Genomic DNA, 17,390 nt, shown 5'->3' on the forward strand with positions numbered 1-17,390 from the left:
TGCACAAATTGCTATAAAGCTGAGTGAATACTACCCTTCAAGGGGGTATAAGATAAACACAAAATTGAAAAATATTGAGCACAGGGAAATGGGATTAAGATTAGATGGTTCCAAACTGTGGAACTAGACATAGCACAGATACAACAGGCCAAGTGACTACTTTTTGTGTCAAAAATTCTACGATGTGATTGTAAGCAAGTGCCTTTTTCAGTCATCTATCACTTAATGTTAGAATTTGTCATGAGGCTATGCCCCTTTATTTTTGAAATAATGATTTTTAAACTTTTAACTGACTAGAAATTTTAAAATTCGAACTGAGACAGAGCAAGCTGCTTAAAAATGCAAGGCCATATTCCAAGATAAAGGTGAAAAACTACTAAATCACCCTCATGGGTGTGAAGAGAGAAACATTTCCAATAATCCAGACACCCATCATAACTGTCTAAGGAAGAGACATAAAAAATGCAAGGTAAATCCTATCCCCCTCAACAAGGTACACAACGAACCCAGTGGTAGCGGCCATGCTGAGAACGTTGGCCCAGCTGAGACAACACTTTGGGTTAACTAAAATGTCCCCCATGGCCCCCATCTGCAGCAGACACAGATTTCCCCCCCCCCCCAGCCAGGCTAGATACCATCTTCAAAAGCTGGAGGCGGGACGGGACACATTGACAGTCAGGGACTTTTATGTAGGGCACAGACTGGCGACACTGGACGAACTGATGAGGAAGTGGAAACAAGCAAAAGAACAGGAAATGAGACACCTCCAAATAAAACACTTGCTCCGCAAAAAGACAGCAGGGTACACCGGAGCCCCAGAAACCCACTACTAGAGGACAGGCAGCAAAGACGGGCGGCTACGTGGGAAAATATACGGACAGTTACTGGACAGAGCACAAACACCACTGGATGAGACCAGACAAAAATGGGAAGATGAACTGAGGGCAGAGGTAGGCTGGAGATTCTGGAGCGAAGCACTGAGCAGGGCTAACTCCACCTCATCCTGTGCAAGGCTAAGCCTAATGCAGCTCAAAGGGGTGCACAGACCAGAGCAGGTTCTTCCCAGAGGTGGAGGATAAATGTGAACATTTGCAATCTTAATAAGAGAAGTAAGCAGCAAAAATGTCAGCAGGGAATATTTAATCTCCATCAAATCCAGGCAACGGACCAAGAAAAGCACACTTTTAGTGCTGTAAAATGATAGAGGTAATATATAATTAATGCTGTTGAAGAGAAGAAACATTCATTTTAATTTTTTCTCACGTGATTTTCTCTCTAACTGCATCACACTGTGAGAAGCAGTTGAGACAAGTTCCTAACGTGTTTGAGGAATGCCTGAATGGATAGCTTGGTCTAAAACTTATGAAATATACTATATTAATCTAATGCAAACAAAAATTTTACATTTTCCTTCATTTTTTTTGTCAGTCAATCCTGACTATTAGAAATCAAAACCATGTTGTAGCCTACACATTATAACCCATTAGAGGTGCACAAAGGTTACAATGAAGGATACATTTGGAGCGTTTTGGTCACCAGAGAGTTCTTCCAATAAAATGGAATCATATTATTGTTGTTGCAGCTACAATATCATCATGGCACTCAAACATTCCGCATCATTCAATTAATTCTCATCGACATAAACATCTGACAGATATCTGAATCCGAATGCTTTAAAAATAATTGTGATGAAGAACTCCAGGGCATGATTCTCCCCCCTCAAGTTTTAAAGTTAATTTGTGGTGGGTCTTTCAGAGAGTTTCCCGCCAACTCAGCCAGCGGGTTCCCCACCGCTATTCCATGACACAAAGTCACTTTTTTGGGCCCTGGGAAATTTCTCACCGGTTTCACCCCCATTTAGAATTTTTTATTTTCTTTTAAACACTGGGGAGCTGACCTCAGGAGATCAGGCTGTCATTTTCAAAGGGTGCCCCAATCTTTAAGTGAGCTTGTGGGTCGACCCCCACCTATGGGCAATGTCACTCCCACACACATGGGCAATACCACTACCACCAACCCCCCCCCCCCCCCAGTAAGGGCACCCCACTATGGGGTCGCTGGGGGTCCCCCCTCTTCAGGCTACCACAAGGCCCCTCCCCTTTCAGGGCGCTCACCTGTCACACCCACCCCAATCTCTCGGATGCCCCTACTTACCTGCCCTGCACATCCCCACCCTTCAAAGACCCCCTCCAACCTCTTTTCATGGACATGCTCTCTCTCTCTTCCCCCCCCCCCCAAAAGGCCTGAACCCTTGGCAGTGCCACACTAGCACCCGAGCACCCTTACACTGCCATCCCGGCATCTGGGCACTGGCCACCCAGGGATCTCCAATGGCCCGGGAGACCTCCACGGATGCCGTTTACATTTATGTGGACCAGTGCTGAACGGCGCCCGGCTGCAGCCTCACTGGGGACGCCGGTGGATCCAACCAGGCTGGTGGATCCCGGGTAAGTTCCCCATAGTCGGTTTAAAACCGCTTCGGCGGCGCCATTTGGTCACGTCCTTTGTGGACGTTTTTCTGATTCGCGGGACTTGGGTGACCCCATGAGAGGGGAAGACTGCAGGGATACCCACGAGTGGTCTCTCCCGGCATTCACTGACCACACTGCGCAAGAATGAGAGCGCAACACGGCCGGTGGATCGTGCCCCCAGTATTTTAACTGTAACATTTGCTATGTCTTAGGTAAATATGATTTGCCTTGGGTAAATACATAAACTGTTTTTTCTCTTAACATAAAGTACAGTAATATGACTAATACCTTGAACAATAATAAAGAAGTTTGCTTATGATACACAGACGTGTACATGAACTAGAGTACAAAATAAATTGCTCACCTCCTTTTGTTCTACCTGTAGCCCTGCTTTTAATACATCTCGAAGTTGAACCAGCTGTTTTCTTTCCTCATCCTGCACTTGTTTAATCTAGAAATAAAATCTTTGTAGTCACATTTCAGGCACAATTCTTCCAGGCACGGGCATATTAATAAAAAAACGGTATCATGCATGTTTTTCTCCATAATTACAAATGTTCTAATAAAATCACATGCTCACACTAAACTCCCATAGTTTGATCAATGTGGTGACAATTACCAATGAAAACTCTCCCACTTTAAAAACAAAAGAAAATTCAGGCCTGGCGAATTCCCAACCTTGTCCAACTGGCAGAGAGGAAAATATTTCAGAGCAAAACTCATCCCCAGAATGTCCAATGTAGCCATAATCTAACAATCTATTTTTCTTCTCTATATTTAATTATTAATTTAGGGCATGCCCACCAAATTTCCGTCATTTCTTATATTTTTAAATCCCTGTTGGCACTTTGATTCTCACAAGTTTTTGGGCTAAACACACAAGCATTAATTCTGTGTTTTTTATAAATTTAGAGTACCCAATTCGTTTTTTTCCTATGAAGGGGTAATTATCGTGCCCATTCCACCTACCCTGCACATCTTTGGGTTGTGGGGGCAAAAGCCACGCAAACACGGGGAGAATGTGCAAACTCCACACGGACAGTGACCCAGAGCTGGGATCGAACCTGGGACCTCGGCGCCGTGAGGCAGCAATGTTAACCACTGCGTCACCGTACTGCCCATCCAAGCATTAATTCAGGCATTAATAGGCTTCAGGACAGGGGAGTTTCCAGAGGGTGGGTAGGAGAAGGGAGCATCTCGGACAGTTACAAGGAACTTATGGGATCAGATGAGACGCAGACCAAGGAGCTGGGACGAGAGATAGAGGATGGCCTGAGGGCGGACGCGTTGAGTAGAGTCAACGTGTCCGCAACCTGTGCCAGGCTCAGCCTGATACAATTTAAGGTCGTTCACCGGGCTCATATGATAGTGGCCTGGATGGGCAGATTCTTTGGGGTGGAAGACAGGTGTGTAAAATGTGCGGGAGGACCAGCGAACCATGTCCACATGTTCTGGACATGTCCGAAGCTTAGGGGATTTTGGCAGGGGTTTGCAGATGTCATGTCCACGGTGTTAAAAACAAGGGTGGTGCTGAGTCCAGAGGTGGCGATTTTCAGGGTCTCAGAAGACCCGGGAAACCAGGAGGAGAAAGAGGCAGATGTTCTGGCCTTTGCTTCCCTGGGTAGCCCGGAGACGGATATTATTAGTTTGGAGGGACTCTAAGCCCCCAAGTCGGAGACCTGGCTATCGGACATGGCTAGCTTTCGCTGTTTGGAGAAAATCAAGTTCGCCTTGAGAGGGGTCACTGTTAGGGTTCGCCCTGAGGTGGCAACCATTCATCAACTTTGCGAAAAATTAATCGTCAGCAGAAGGGGGGATGGGGGGTTAGTTTAGTTTAGAGTAGGGGGTTAATAAAGGTGGGACCTGTAAGGGAGGGAGGTGGCTGTTGCACTATGTTTATAGCTTCATGTACATTGTTTATTGTGTTGTTATAATACCAAAAAATACCTCAATAAAGTGTTTATTTTTTTTAAAAACTATTCAAGATAATGGTCTAACCTATTTGAGATGGGCTGAATGTAACATTCTATGATTATGTATCTGGCATAATGAAAGCTCTCCTGAGCAACAACACCATGTTAATTTATTTGCCAGATAGGGAATAAGGAACGACTTGACAGTTCCAATAATTTAACACCCAAACTAAGCAGGTCTCCAAGAGTCAAGGCAAAGCCAATGGCTGGCTTATTAATGGAATCTGGAGGGGTACAGAGCTAATAAAGTCTTGGATCAGTTCTAGATAACCCGGCAAGATAATATCCTGGGTAGGACAGCTCCAAGATGACAAATAATGGGAAGTAGTTCTGGTTAGTTGCATAGTTAGAAGTATACTTGTGCATGTTCGAGAACCCAGGTTGTCAGTATTCACCATAAATCTCCAAATTTGAATATGTAGAATGTGCCCTTGTGAGAAGAGACTCACATCTGCAACCCCTTGTATTAAGCAATTCGTACTCTCTAGCATTCTTTGGTTTTGCCGATTTCAAATTTCTTTCCCCTCAAAACTTCTGTTTAAAGTGAGTGGTAACAAACACGATTCGCAATGGTTCAACTATGCAACAAGAGGAATATACATAAATTAATTTTGCAGCACCCAGTGAGCTATCAGATAATGAATTATTTATTTCACATTGCTTCACATTTTTTTCCAAGCTAATGCACCTTCTTGAATGATCATTTGTGCTTTAACAAAATATAGATTGAATCCCTTCGGATAGAAGCACCCTAGTTACGTAAAAGACACACATTACTTTATAGAATTGGCAACACATTAATAAATGCCTCACCGCAACACTGCACCGACGCAACACACCACAAAGCAAAACATGCACACACCAACCCACATTGTAAATCTGTATACAAATACAAAAATAGTCAGAGGTATATCAGCTATCCAAAGTACCATTAATTAATTTCCCTACCCTGACAACCCAGATGAACCTGTAATTTGATTATTACACTTGGATTTAACAAAAAAATGACTTTGAATCAGTAATGAAGTTTATCTCCAAATCAAAAGCACAGCTCTGGGTAAAAAAACATGCCCCAGCCTATGCAAACATATTAAATAAGAAGTGAGAAGCCTGTGTATTTAAAACGTGCCCGAGGCTCCCAATGCATTCCTACAGATATTTGAATTGCATGTGGGGTATTTTGTCTTTTACAGAAACAGAACCAAAAAAATTTATCAATATCCTCAATAATCATCACCCCTTCATTAAACTACAAGCCACAATACACGAGAAATATTAATTTCTTAGATATCACACTATTTACATTGTCACAAGAAAATAACTGGCAACCGTATTTTTCCCAAAATAACCAATACATACATCTACATACAAAAAGCAATGACCTAAATACACCTATCGTAGACTCATGAGGTCACAGATAATGCATTTTCATCATAGGTGCAAAATAGACTGCCCCTTTACTGCATCCAGACAGAATATACACAAAAAGATTCATCAGACTTCAAATCATTTTGAAACGTGACATGGGGATGTTAATTAAGGTGGTATACAGAGTACACCTCACGAGGAAGGTGGTATACAGAGCATACCTCACGAGGGCGAGGATGAGCCGATTCTTTGAAGGAGTAGAAGATGTTTGCTGGGGGGGGGGGGGGGGGCTAATTACGTTCATATGCTTTGGTCCTGTCCAAAGCTAGAGGATTACTGGAAGGAGGTTTTTAGGGTAATTTCTGAAGTAGGGATGTTAATTTCCTGAACCAATATATCAGATTTTAAAAGAGGCAAAAAGCCTAAAAGATTTTTCAGGAGCAGGATGCAAAGACACAAGCTACCCCACTTCCCAGTCGTACCCTCACCCCCTATACTCACTCAGCAGCCCCACTTCCCAGCTCCTGACAATCTTGCTCTCCGTTTCTGCATTATTACATGCCGCCCCCATGTATTTTGAACCCTGGTCTGCAGCCTTTGAGACACCATCCCCCTCCAATACTGCAGCTGAGTGGTTCCATTCTTAGGTCTAATCATAGCAAGAGTATCACCTGAAGTGGTTTTTCCTACCACACCTGCACCATCACCTATGGTATTCCTCAAGGACCTATTCTTGACCCCCTCCTATTTCTCCTCTACATGTTGTCCTTCAGCAACCTTTTGTTTTTTCAATTTAAGAGTAGCCAATTATTTTTCTTTTCCAATTAAGGGGCAATTTAGCGTGGCCAATCCACTTAACCTGCACATCTTTGGGTTGTGGGGGTGAAACCCACGCAGACATGGGGAGAATGTGCAAACTCCTCACGGACAGTGACCCAGGGCCAGGATTCAAACCCGGGTTCTCAGCACCGCAGTCCCAGTGGTAATCACTGCGCCATATGCTGCCCCCTCAGCAACTTTTCCAAAGACACACTAACAACGCACATTTCCCCCAACTACCAGTTTTGTCGACCCCACCATTATCTCCGAATTATATAACCACTTGCCCACCATCCAGTACTGTATGAACAGATATTTCTACTCCAATTCAGCCTCCACTACAAACATGGATCCCCAGTCATTGACACAAGCCTTCTCCATGGGCAACTGTGAGATTGAACAGGAACTTAAGTGCCATTTCTGACAAGAGATGAGGGGGGATTAATTAATGCCCTCATAGTTAAGGATCCTATTGAGACGAGTGACCTTGGCATGCTGGGCTTTCAAATTCAGTTTGAGGCCGAGTCTCACACTAGCATTCTGGAATTAAACAAAGGAAATTGCACAGGCATGAGGACAGATATGAACCTAGTGCATTGGGCAGGAAGACTAAAAGGTAAGTCAGTTGATAAGTAGTGGCAGTTGTTTAAGGAGGTATCCTCCCAACTAAAATATATTCCAAAGAAGAAAGACTAAGAGGAGGAAAAAACATCCATGGCTAAGTAAGGAAGTTAAAGGTAACAAAGACAAAAATTAAGGCATATCATGTTGCAACGACCAGTGGCAAGCTGGAAGATTGGGAAACTTTTAAAGATCAACAAAGAGTTACTAAAAAATAATAAAGGGAGAAAAAGTAAATTATGAAAACAAACTGGTGTCAAATATTTTTAAAAAGCAAAAGCTGCTTTAAGTATATAAAAGGGAAGAGAGTAAGTGAATGTTGGTCCCTTGGAGGATAGATTGGAGAGTTAATAGTGGGGAATATAGAAATGGCGGAAACCCTAAATCAATATTTTGCCTCAGTTTTCACAGTGGAGGACACTAGCACCATCCTATTGGTACAGGTAATGCAGAGGAAATAAAAAAGGAGGGACTTGGAACAATCATCAATAGGGAAAAGGTACTAAATAAACTATTGAGATTGAAGGCAGACAATTTTCCCAGGGCCTGATGGCCTACATTATGGGGTCTCAAAGGAAGTGGCAGTGGATAGTGAATCCATTGGTTATAATTTTCCTCCACCACCGCAGCCAAAGGGTTAATTTTCCTTTTATTTCAACTGTTATTTTTCATTGTCCTTCAGCTGTGGAAAAGGCTAGTGATGTAATTCAATGCTATTTGAGGGTAACCAAAGACTTTCAGCACGTAAAAAAGTCAGTTTTAGTAATACTTCCATTTTAATTCTCCCCAATTCAAATATCATTTGCATGCAACTTTTCACTTCCTTAATTAGTATACCCCTAATACCCATTCAAATTTCACAAAGAATTCCATGCAAAGAGCTAACCTGACAAAATCTTGATGTTTGTATTTGAGTGTGATTAAAACCAAACAATGCAGAAACTTCAGACTTGGAACCTCACCAGGTTCTTCAATCATGGAGGGAAAACAAGGCCTACTGACCATGTTCTGAAATTCACTTAGGCGTATTCACAGCAATAACTATTGGAAAGTGTTCAAGAGCAAATTTTTCCCTTCCCTCTGCTTCACTGTAGCAAGGTCAATTATAGGAACAAAATGTTGCCTGTTGAGGTCATCAGAAACCAGAAATTAAACCAGAGACCTGCACACCTTGGTCTTATATATCTTACGCCATCACACAAACAAAAACTTGAAATTTATATTGCATCTTTATTGTAATAAAATATCCTAACGTGTTTCACAACAGCACTATAAAACAAAATATGACATAAGAACATAAGAACTAGGAGCAGGAGTAGGCCATCTGGCCCTTTGGGGCTGCTCCGCCATTCAATGGGATCATGGTTGATCTTTTGTGGGCTCAGTTCCACTTTCCGGTCCAAACACCATAACCCATTATTCTTCAAAAAACTATCTATCTTTATCTTGAAAACATTTAATGAAGGAGCCTCAACTGCTTCACTGGGCAGGGATTTCCATAGATTCACAACACTTTGGGTGAAGAAGTTCCTCCGAAGCTCAGTCCTAAATCTGCTTCCCCTTATTTTGAGGCTATGCCCCCTAGTTCTGCTTTCACCCGCCAGTGGAAACAAGCTGCCCGCATCTATCTATTCCCTTCATAATTTTATATGTTTCTGTAAGATTCCCCACATCTTTCTAAATTTCAACGAGTACAGTCCCAGTCTACTCAACCTCTCCTCGTAATCCAACCCCTCAACTCTGGGATTAACCAAGTGAATCTCCTCTGCACACCCTCCAGCGCCAGTACGTCATTTCTCAGGTAAGGAGACCAAAACTGAACACTATAATCCACGTGTGGCCTCACTAACACTGTATAATGTTGCAGCATAACCTTCCTAGTCTTAAATTCCATCCCTCTAGCAAGGAAGGACAAAACACCATTCACGTTCTTAATCGCCTGTTGCACCTGTAAACCAACTTTTTACGACTCATGCACTAGCACACCCAGGTCTCTCTGCACAGCAGCATGTTTTAATATTTTATCATTTAAATAATAATTCCTTTTGCTGTTATTCCTACAAAAATGGATAACCTCACATTTGTCAACATTGTATTCCATCCAGATGCCTCGCTATTTCTTCCTTGACGATAGTTTCCAGCATCTTCCCTACTACCGAAGTTAAGCTAACTGGCCTATAATTACCCGCTTTCTGCCGACTTCCTTTTTTAAACAGTGGTGTCACGTTTGCTAATTTCCAATCTGCTGGAACCACCCCAGAGTCTAGTGAATTCTGGTAAATTATCACTAGTGCATTTGCAATCTCCCTAGCCATCTCTTTCAGCACTCTGGGATGCATTCCATCAGGGCCAGTAGACTTTTCTACCTTTAGCCCCATTAGCTTGGTCACCACTACCTCCTTACTGATAACAATCATCTCAGGTCCTCACCTGTCATAGCCGCATTTCCATCAGTCCTCATTAGGAGATATTATGTTAGATGATGAAAAGCCTGGCCAAAGATGTAGATAATAGGTCATGTTTGAGGGAGGAAAGTGAGGTAGAGAAATGGAGAGACATTCCAGAGCTTGGGGCCTATACAATTTTAGGCACAGCGATTATTAGCTTGATTAAAATTGGCTATGTACAGTCAGCATTGCAGCAGTGGAAATATCCCAAGAGACACTGGAAGTATGAAGGGGGTAAGGCCAGGGAGGGATTTGAAAACATTGCAGAGAATTTTAAAATCAAGATGTTGCTTGACCAGGAGACAGTGTAGATCAACAAGCACAGGGATGATAGGGAAATGGGACATTCTACAAGTTAAGATATGGCAGCAGAGTTTTGGATGATCTCAAGTTTACAGAAGGTAGAATGTGGGAGTCCAGCCAGGAATATATTGGAGTAGTCAAGTCCAGAGGTAATGACTGTATGAATGAACAGGAGTAATTTGCATACTTCCCCAATAGGCAGATACAGTTTTAATCACAGTAATAATTGCACTTACAGCATGCAAATCTGTCGCCAGCTTTTCCATGGACGGTTTTAAACTTTCTACAGCCTTCAAGCCATCCTGAAAGAAACTGTTACTAAATAGTTAAACTGGAATGCAACATTCATCTTAAATATAAATTATCTGCATGGCAATGTAATAAACTGACTGAACAGGTGACAAATTTTAGATATAAAACTGCATAAATTATATGAACAGACTTCAACATGTAATCAAACAGTTACAATTTTTTGAGAAAAAGGAAAAAGCAAACTTACTTGCATTGTGCATGGAAATATTTAATCAGGTTCTGGAGTAAGTCAACACCTTTCTTAATCTTGATCTCGTTGACTTTAAGCAAATACTGTAGAAAAAATATATTTTGAAGCAGGACATTCAGAAAGATTCAACATTCAAGGAAAAAAAGCAACAAACAATTCTCAAGAAAGGTTACACCTGCTGTTTCTGGTAGCGCCTGCAAGTGTACCTACGCAAGATGAGAACTTTAATTTAAAGTCAACTTTTGTGAATGACGCATTACAGATAATAAAAGATAACTGTGTGTTGGTCAGCAGATTTGCTAAGAAAATGATCCAAAATGCAGTACATTAATACAACTGAGTATGTGGATTTATCAGCATTTATTTAAAAAATGAGTTGTGGGGCTGAAAATCCTTGCTCATCAGAAATACAAGAAAGCGAGTGCCTGCAACTTTCATTCTCGATTCTGCTGGTTGTGAGTGTATCTGATGGACTGCAGTGGTTCAAGATGATGGCTCACCACCACCTTCTCAAGGCAATCAGCGATGAGCAATAAATACTGGCCTTGCCAGTGAAGCTCACATTGCATGAAAGAATAGAAGTATCGGAGTTCAGGGAAAGCTCTCAATTTATACAATCATGGGTATATCTTGAGCACCCACTGAGGATAGTATTTGCAGTCATTAATATTTGATATTATTAATTTTATTCAAGTCAGCCCAATTATTCCTGCCAAGATACTTGAATTTACGTGGGAGCCAGAACAGCAACCGAGATGGGTCCCACTGTGTGGCTGTGCCAACCTGTACACTAGGTTCATTGCAGTGCCAGGTTGTTCAATGATAAGGAGGTGAGAGTTAAAGAAAATCATAGCAATTCCCAGTCCAAGCCTCCATGGAAATCAGCAACTGGCAGGAATCTGAATGAAAACCTAGCATTTCGCGGTCCTGAGAGAAAAGAACAGAAAGAAAACAAAAAAATAAATAAACTAATATTTATAAAATGCCCTTCAAAACCTCATGACATTGCAAAGTACTTTATACCCAATGAAATGTAGTCACTGCTGTAATGCAGGAAAAGTGGCAGCCAATTCCCACACAAACGTTACAATGTGATAACAACCAAATAATCTATGTTTATTGATGTTTAGAGGATAAAGTTTGGTCAAAACACAACTCTTCTGCAAACTAGTGTCAGGGATTTTCTAAGTTCATCTAAGAGAGCCTTGGTTTAATGTTCCATCTAAAAGATGCCACTTCAAACAATGAAATACTCCATTGATTTGTCGCCGCTGTGATTTGCAAACCAACAGCCTTTTAAGAGAAAAGAATGCGATTGCCAAAGGGCAGCTAATTTAGCCCAAATTGCTGCACCCAAGGTGTAAGTGAACTCCATAGATTCAGATCTGCCCTAGGGAGTAAGCAGTGGACTTGTGATGTATACCTTTCTGTTTGTGATGAAGCTTAAATTATATAAACTGTGGACAAACTGTACATGACTAAAATTTACTTTTAGGCTGCATACATACTTACTTTAAGGCATGTAACCAGAAGCTGCATGCAAATAAGATTAATTTAATCTAAAGACCGTAATAGTGTTTTTGTTTTAAAAATCTGCAGCTAAACGTCCAAAATATAATCTGATAGGTAATGACAGAAAAAATGAAATGAAATGAAAATCGCTTATTGTCACAAGTAGGCTTCAATGAAGTTACTGTGAAAAGCCCCTAGTCGCCACATTCCGGCGCCTGTTTGGGGAGGCTGGTACAGGAATTGAACTTGGTCTGCTGTAAAAGCCAGCGATTTAGCCCAGTGTGCTAAACCAGCCCATAATACACAAGCAGCCACGGAAATTACAGCAATGGCTGACCAAAATATTTCCTAATTACATATCCTGCTCAAACCTGACACAATTACTCCAATTGATTTACCTCACACATCTGTAACTGAAAGAATCTCCGCTCTTTCTCCATTTCTTCAGCAATTTCGGCTCCACTTATTTCTGTACGGATCATACCATGTTGTTTGGCGTGTTCTTTTTTCTCCTTTTCAATTTTTGTACTGCAAACAAAACAATATTAGTGCAGTAACATTAAAATGAGATTATATTTTTCCAGTTTAACCTTTAAACCCCACACATCTAGTAAATCCTTAAAGGCAGATAAATTAATTGACTCCATTGACTTTGATATGCGGACTGTCTTGGATTCCGAACTCCTAAATCCTTATGGTTTTCCATAACTTTCACTCAAACTACACATACCATACATTTGAACGTCAATATACACCACATCCACTTCACTTCGTCTGTCCATCATTATCTGTCACTTCCTCAAAAGGAATCTACACCAGGTTTGTCAAGGTTTGAACAGGAACGGGACTAACATCCTTGTGGGGATGTTTGCTAGTGCTGATGGGAGTGGTTTAAAATAATTTGGCATGGGGATGAGATACGGAGTGGAGGTAGAGTATAGGGTGATGCACTGCCAATATTGAAGAAAAAACAAGTCAGTCTGGAAGGCAGTGTGATTATAGACAAGCTAAGGCACAAGGAGTAGTATGGCAAGCTGGGTGGCATTTATTTTAATGCAAGGAGTCTCGTAAGTAAGGCAGATGAGTTTAGGGTGTTAATTAATACATTGGAATATGATATTATTGCTATCACAGAGATATGATTGAGGGATGGGCAGGACTCGCAGCTCAATACGGCGACACTCGGAGGGAGTTGTAAAAGAGGAAGCGGTGTCACAATATTGATCAACGAGTGAATGACTGCAATGAGGGGGTGGGGGTGATATCTTAGAAGGTTCCTCAAATGGGGCCATATGGGTAGAACTTAGAAACAAGGGGGAAATTACATTGCTGGGAGTGTACTATTGGCCCCCAAACAGACAGGGAGAGATAGAATGGAAAATATGTTGGCAAATTTCAGAGAAATGTAAAAATAATAGGATAATAATAGAAGTGGATTTCAATTTCCCCAATATTAACTGGGAAAGTCAAAGTGTGAAAGGCTTAGAGGTGGCAAAATTCTTAAAATATATCCAGGAGAGCTTTTTATGCTAGTACGTAGATAATCCTACAAGGGAGAGATCAGTGCTGGACCTAGTTTTCGGGAATGAAGCCGGGCAAGTGTTAGAAGTTTCAACGGGGAAGCATTTTAGTGGCAGTGAGCATAGCTCAGTAAGATTTAAGATAGTTATGGAAAGGGACAAAGATGGACTGAAAATAAAGGTGCAGAATTGGGGAAAGCCAATTTTAATAGGATAAGACAGGATCTGTCCAAAGTCAAAGGAAAGAGAGTAAAGGGTCAACATGTTCCCGTAAAGGTAAAGGTGGTACCAACAAGTCCACAGAACCCTAGATGTCATGGGGTAGCCAGGGTTGGATAAGAAATAAAGGGAGACGTATAGCGGGTACCGAGGGCTGAAAACAGCAGACGCCCGAGAGGAGTATAGAAAGTGCAAGGGTTACTTAAAAAAATAAATTAGGAGAGCAAAGAAGGGGCATAAAAAACCACTGGTGGTAGGATAAGAAGATGATCAGGGAAAGAGTAGGGCTCATTAGGGACCATTGTGGCAGTCAGTATGTGGAGCCAGAAGACATGGGTGAGGTTTTAAATGAGTACTTTGCATCTCTGTTCACTACGGAGAAGAAAGATATAGGTCCAGATATCAGGGAAGGGAACTAACATAAGAACATAAGAACTAGGAGCAGGAGTAGGCCATCTGGCCCCTCGAGCCTGCTCCGCCATTCAATGAGATCATGGCTGATCTTTTGTGGACTCAGCTCCACTTTCCGGCCTGAACACCATAACCCTTCAAGTACACTGCAGTGTACTTGGAAAAAAAAAACAACATCAAGGGGAGGAGGCATTAACGGTTTTAGCTGGCTTAAAAGTGGATGGATCTCCAGGTTCAGGTGAGATGCATCCCAGGCTGCTGTGGGTGGCAAGGGGGGGATGCAGAGGCTCTGACAATTTTCAAATCTTCTCTGGCTACGTAGCAGCTAATGTGGTAGTCAAGAAGGGTGGGAGGGACAAACCAGGAAATTGCAGGCCAGTGAGTTTAACTTCAGTGGTAGGGAAACTATTAGAAAAAATTCTGAGGGACAGAATTAATCTCTACCTGGGGAAACAGGAATTAATCAAGGATAGCCAGCATGGCTAATTTGATTGAATTTTTCAAGGAGATGACTAGGTGTGTAGATAAGTATAATGCAGTTGGTGTAGTCTACATGGACTTCAATAAGATTTTTGGCAATGTCCAGAATGGGAGACTGATCAAAAAGGTAAGAGCACACATGATTCAGGGCAACTTGGTAAAGTGGATCCAAAATTAGCTTAGTGGTAGGGGGCAGAGGATGATGGTTATTTTTGCGACTGAAAACCTGTGCCCAGTGATGTTCCACAAGGATCGGTGCCGAGTCCTTTGCTGTTTGCAGTGTATATTAACGATCTGGTTGTGAATGTCGGAGGTATGATCAGTAAATTCGCAGATGACACAAAAATTGGTGGTGTGCTAAATAGTGAGAAGGAAAGCCGTATAATACAGGACAATATAGATAGGCTAGTTAGATGGGCAGAACAGTGGCAAATGGAATTTAACCCTGAAAAGTGTGAGGCAATGCATTTTGGGAGGACTAACAAGGCAAGGGAATATACAATCAATGGTCAGCCTTAGGACATACATGGTGTGCATGTCCATAGATTCCTAAAGACAGCAGAGCAGGTAGATAGGGGGGTTAAGAAGGCATTTAGGTTACTTGCTTTTATTAGCCAAGGCTTAGAATATAAAAACAGGGAGATAATGATGGACCTGTATAAATCGTTTGTTAGGTCACAACTGGAGTACTCTGTGCAGTACTGGTCACCACACTATATGATAGAAGTGGTTGCACTAGAGAGGTGCAGAGGAGGTTGACCAGGATGTTGCTTGAGCTGGAGTGTTACAGCTATCAAGAGAGACAAATAGGCCGAGTTGTTTTTCTTGGAGCAGAGGAGGTTGAGAACCCGATTCAAGTGTACAAAATTATGAGGGGCATTGAAAGGGTGGATAGGAAGGAGCGTTTCTGCTTAATGGAAGGGTCAATAACCAGGGGACACAGATTTAAGGCAAGGGAAAAGAAGTTTAATAATAACAATAATCTTTATTCTTGTCACAAGTGGGCTTACATTAATTAAAACTGCAATGAAGTTACTGCAAAAATCTACAAATCGCCAGCTCAAATACACCGAGGGAGAATTCAGAATGTCCAATTCACCTAACAAGCACTTCTTTCGGGACTTGTGGGATGAAAACAGAGCACCTGGAGGAAACCCACGCAGTCATGTGGAGAACTTGCAGACTCCGCTCAGACACCGACCCAAACCGGGAATCGAACCCGGGTTCCTTGCACTGTCAAGCAATGGTGCAACCATGTGCTATCGTGCCACCCTATTAAAAGGAAATGCGAGGAAAAACTTCCACCCGGAAGATGGGTGGAATCTGGAACTCACGGCCTGAAAGGGCGATAGAGACAGAAACGCTCACATTTAAGAGACAATATTTAGATGAGCACTTTAAAATTCCACAGTATACAAGGCTCCGGGCCAGGTGCTGGAAAATGCGATTAGAGCAGATAGGTGCTTGATGGCCGGCGCAAACATTTTTTTTAAATTTATAAATTTAGAGTACCCAATTCATTTTCTCCAATTAAGGGGCAATTTAGGTTGGCCAATCCACCTAGCCTGCACATCTTTGGGTTGTGGGGGTGAAACCCACACAGACACGAGGAGAATGTGCAAACTCCACACGGACAGTGACCCAGAGCTGGGATCGAACCTGGGACCTCGGCGCCGTGAGGCAGCAGTGCTACTCACTGTGCTACCGTGCTGCCTCCCGGCCGGCGCAAACATGATGGGCCTCTTTCCATGCTGTAAAAACTCTATGACTCTACGCACAATTCTTCCACTCTGAGGCATTGGCTGCTATTTTCCATCGTGTGGACTCCAATGGGCACAGGGACTCTGAAAAGAAGGCACACCTCTCTCCCTTTGTCCGCCCAGTTTTCCCAGTAGTATCAGGGACAGTTAGTGCTGCCCAGGTCCAGTGGCGGTAGGAGGTGTAACGAAGTGGCAATTAATTGGTCGCCGACGGGTCTCAAATTGGGCTCAAGTGCTGAAGAACAAAACTCAGGTGAACTTTAAAATAAAACACCCGCCGATGAAAATGTAATTTCAGAGAATTAGGATAGTTTACTGAATGACCTGTCCAATATTTATCCCTCATCAGCTGGTAAGTTATCTACAACAGCAAAAATATTATCCAAGGGTATGCAGTCATGAAAGATGTATATAAATGCTAATTGGTTGTGTGGAATGGTTACCTAGCAAATTGCTGCAGTATAACAAAGTGATCTGGGGAGTTCGGCTAGTTATTAGAAAAAAGGAGTGCATAAATTTGTTTGGAGAATGAATCAGGAAAATGAATATAGTTATAAACACATTAAATTGAACAAACCACCATATTTTAAGCTTTAAAACATCAAGTAAGCAAACTTCAAAATGACTTTGAACAGTAAAGCCACGAGCAAACTATGATGAATGCATAATAAGTAAAAAAAACACCATTGGTACTTCTGGTGCCGCCTAGGATGGAGCAAGTCGCACACTTGGTGGTTCCCGCTCCGGTTAGACTTTTAGACCTTTTCCCCCTGACTTTTTTGCGCTTTTAAGCGCTGGATTGGAAAGTAATAGCAATCAGGCACTGAATCCATACAGAGGTGTATGGAATTAAGAAGTAGGAAGGATCGCAAACAGCTGAAGAAGTGGACAAGCAAGGGCACAGGAGAGGCTATGAGTGAAACTAATATGGCCGATGTCTAGACCCGGGCACAGCCAGCTCAGCCGACAATGGAGCACCTGTTG

The 17,390-nt window shown here is 42.2% G+C and overlaps 1 protein-coding gene across 1 annotated transcript in view; it reads right to left on the minus strand.

Moving 5' to 3' along the window:
- The window catches only part of asap2a (ArfGAP with SH3 domain, ankyrin repeat and PH domain 2a), a 211,872-nt gene that overhangs the window by 97,847 nt on the left and 96,635 nt on the right, over window positions 1-17,390 (minus strand). The window contains 4 exon segments of the mRNA XM_038800288.1: window positions 2,836-2,922; window positions 10,239-10,314; window positions 10,502-10,587; window positions 12,415-12,544. Of these exon segments, the coding sequence (XP_038656216.1) occupies window positions 2,836-2,922; window positions 10,239-10,314; window positions 10,502-10,587; window positions 12,415-12,544 (379 nt within the window).

Source organism: Scyliorhinus canicula, chromosome 6 (assembly GCF_902713615.1).
Source record: "Scyliorhinus canicula chromosome 6, sScyCan1.1, whole genome shotgun sequence".
Lineage (NCBI taxonomy): Eukaryota > Metazoa > Chordata > Chondrichthyes > Carcharhiniformes > Scyliorhinidae > Scyliorhinus > Scyliorhinus canicula.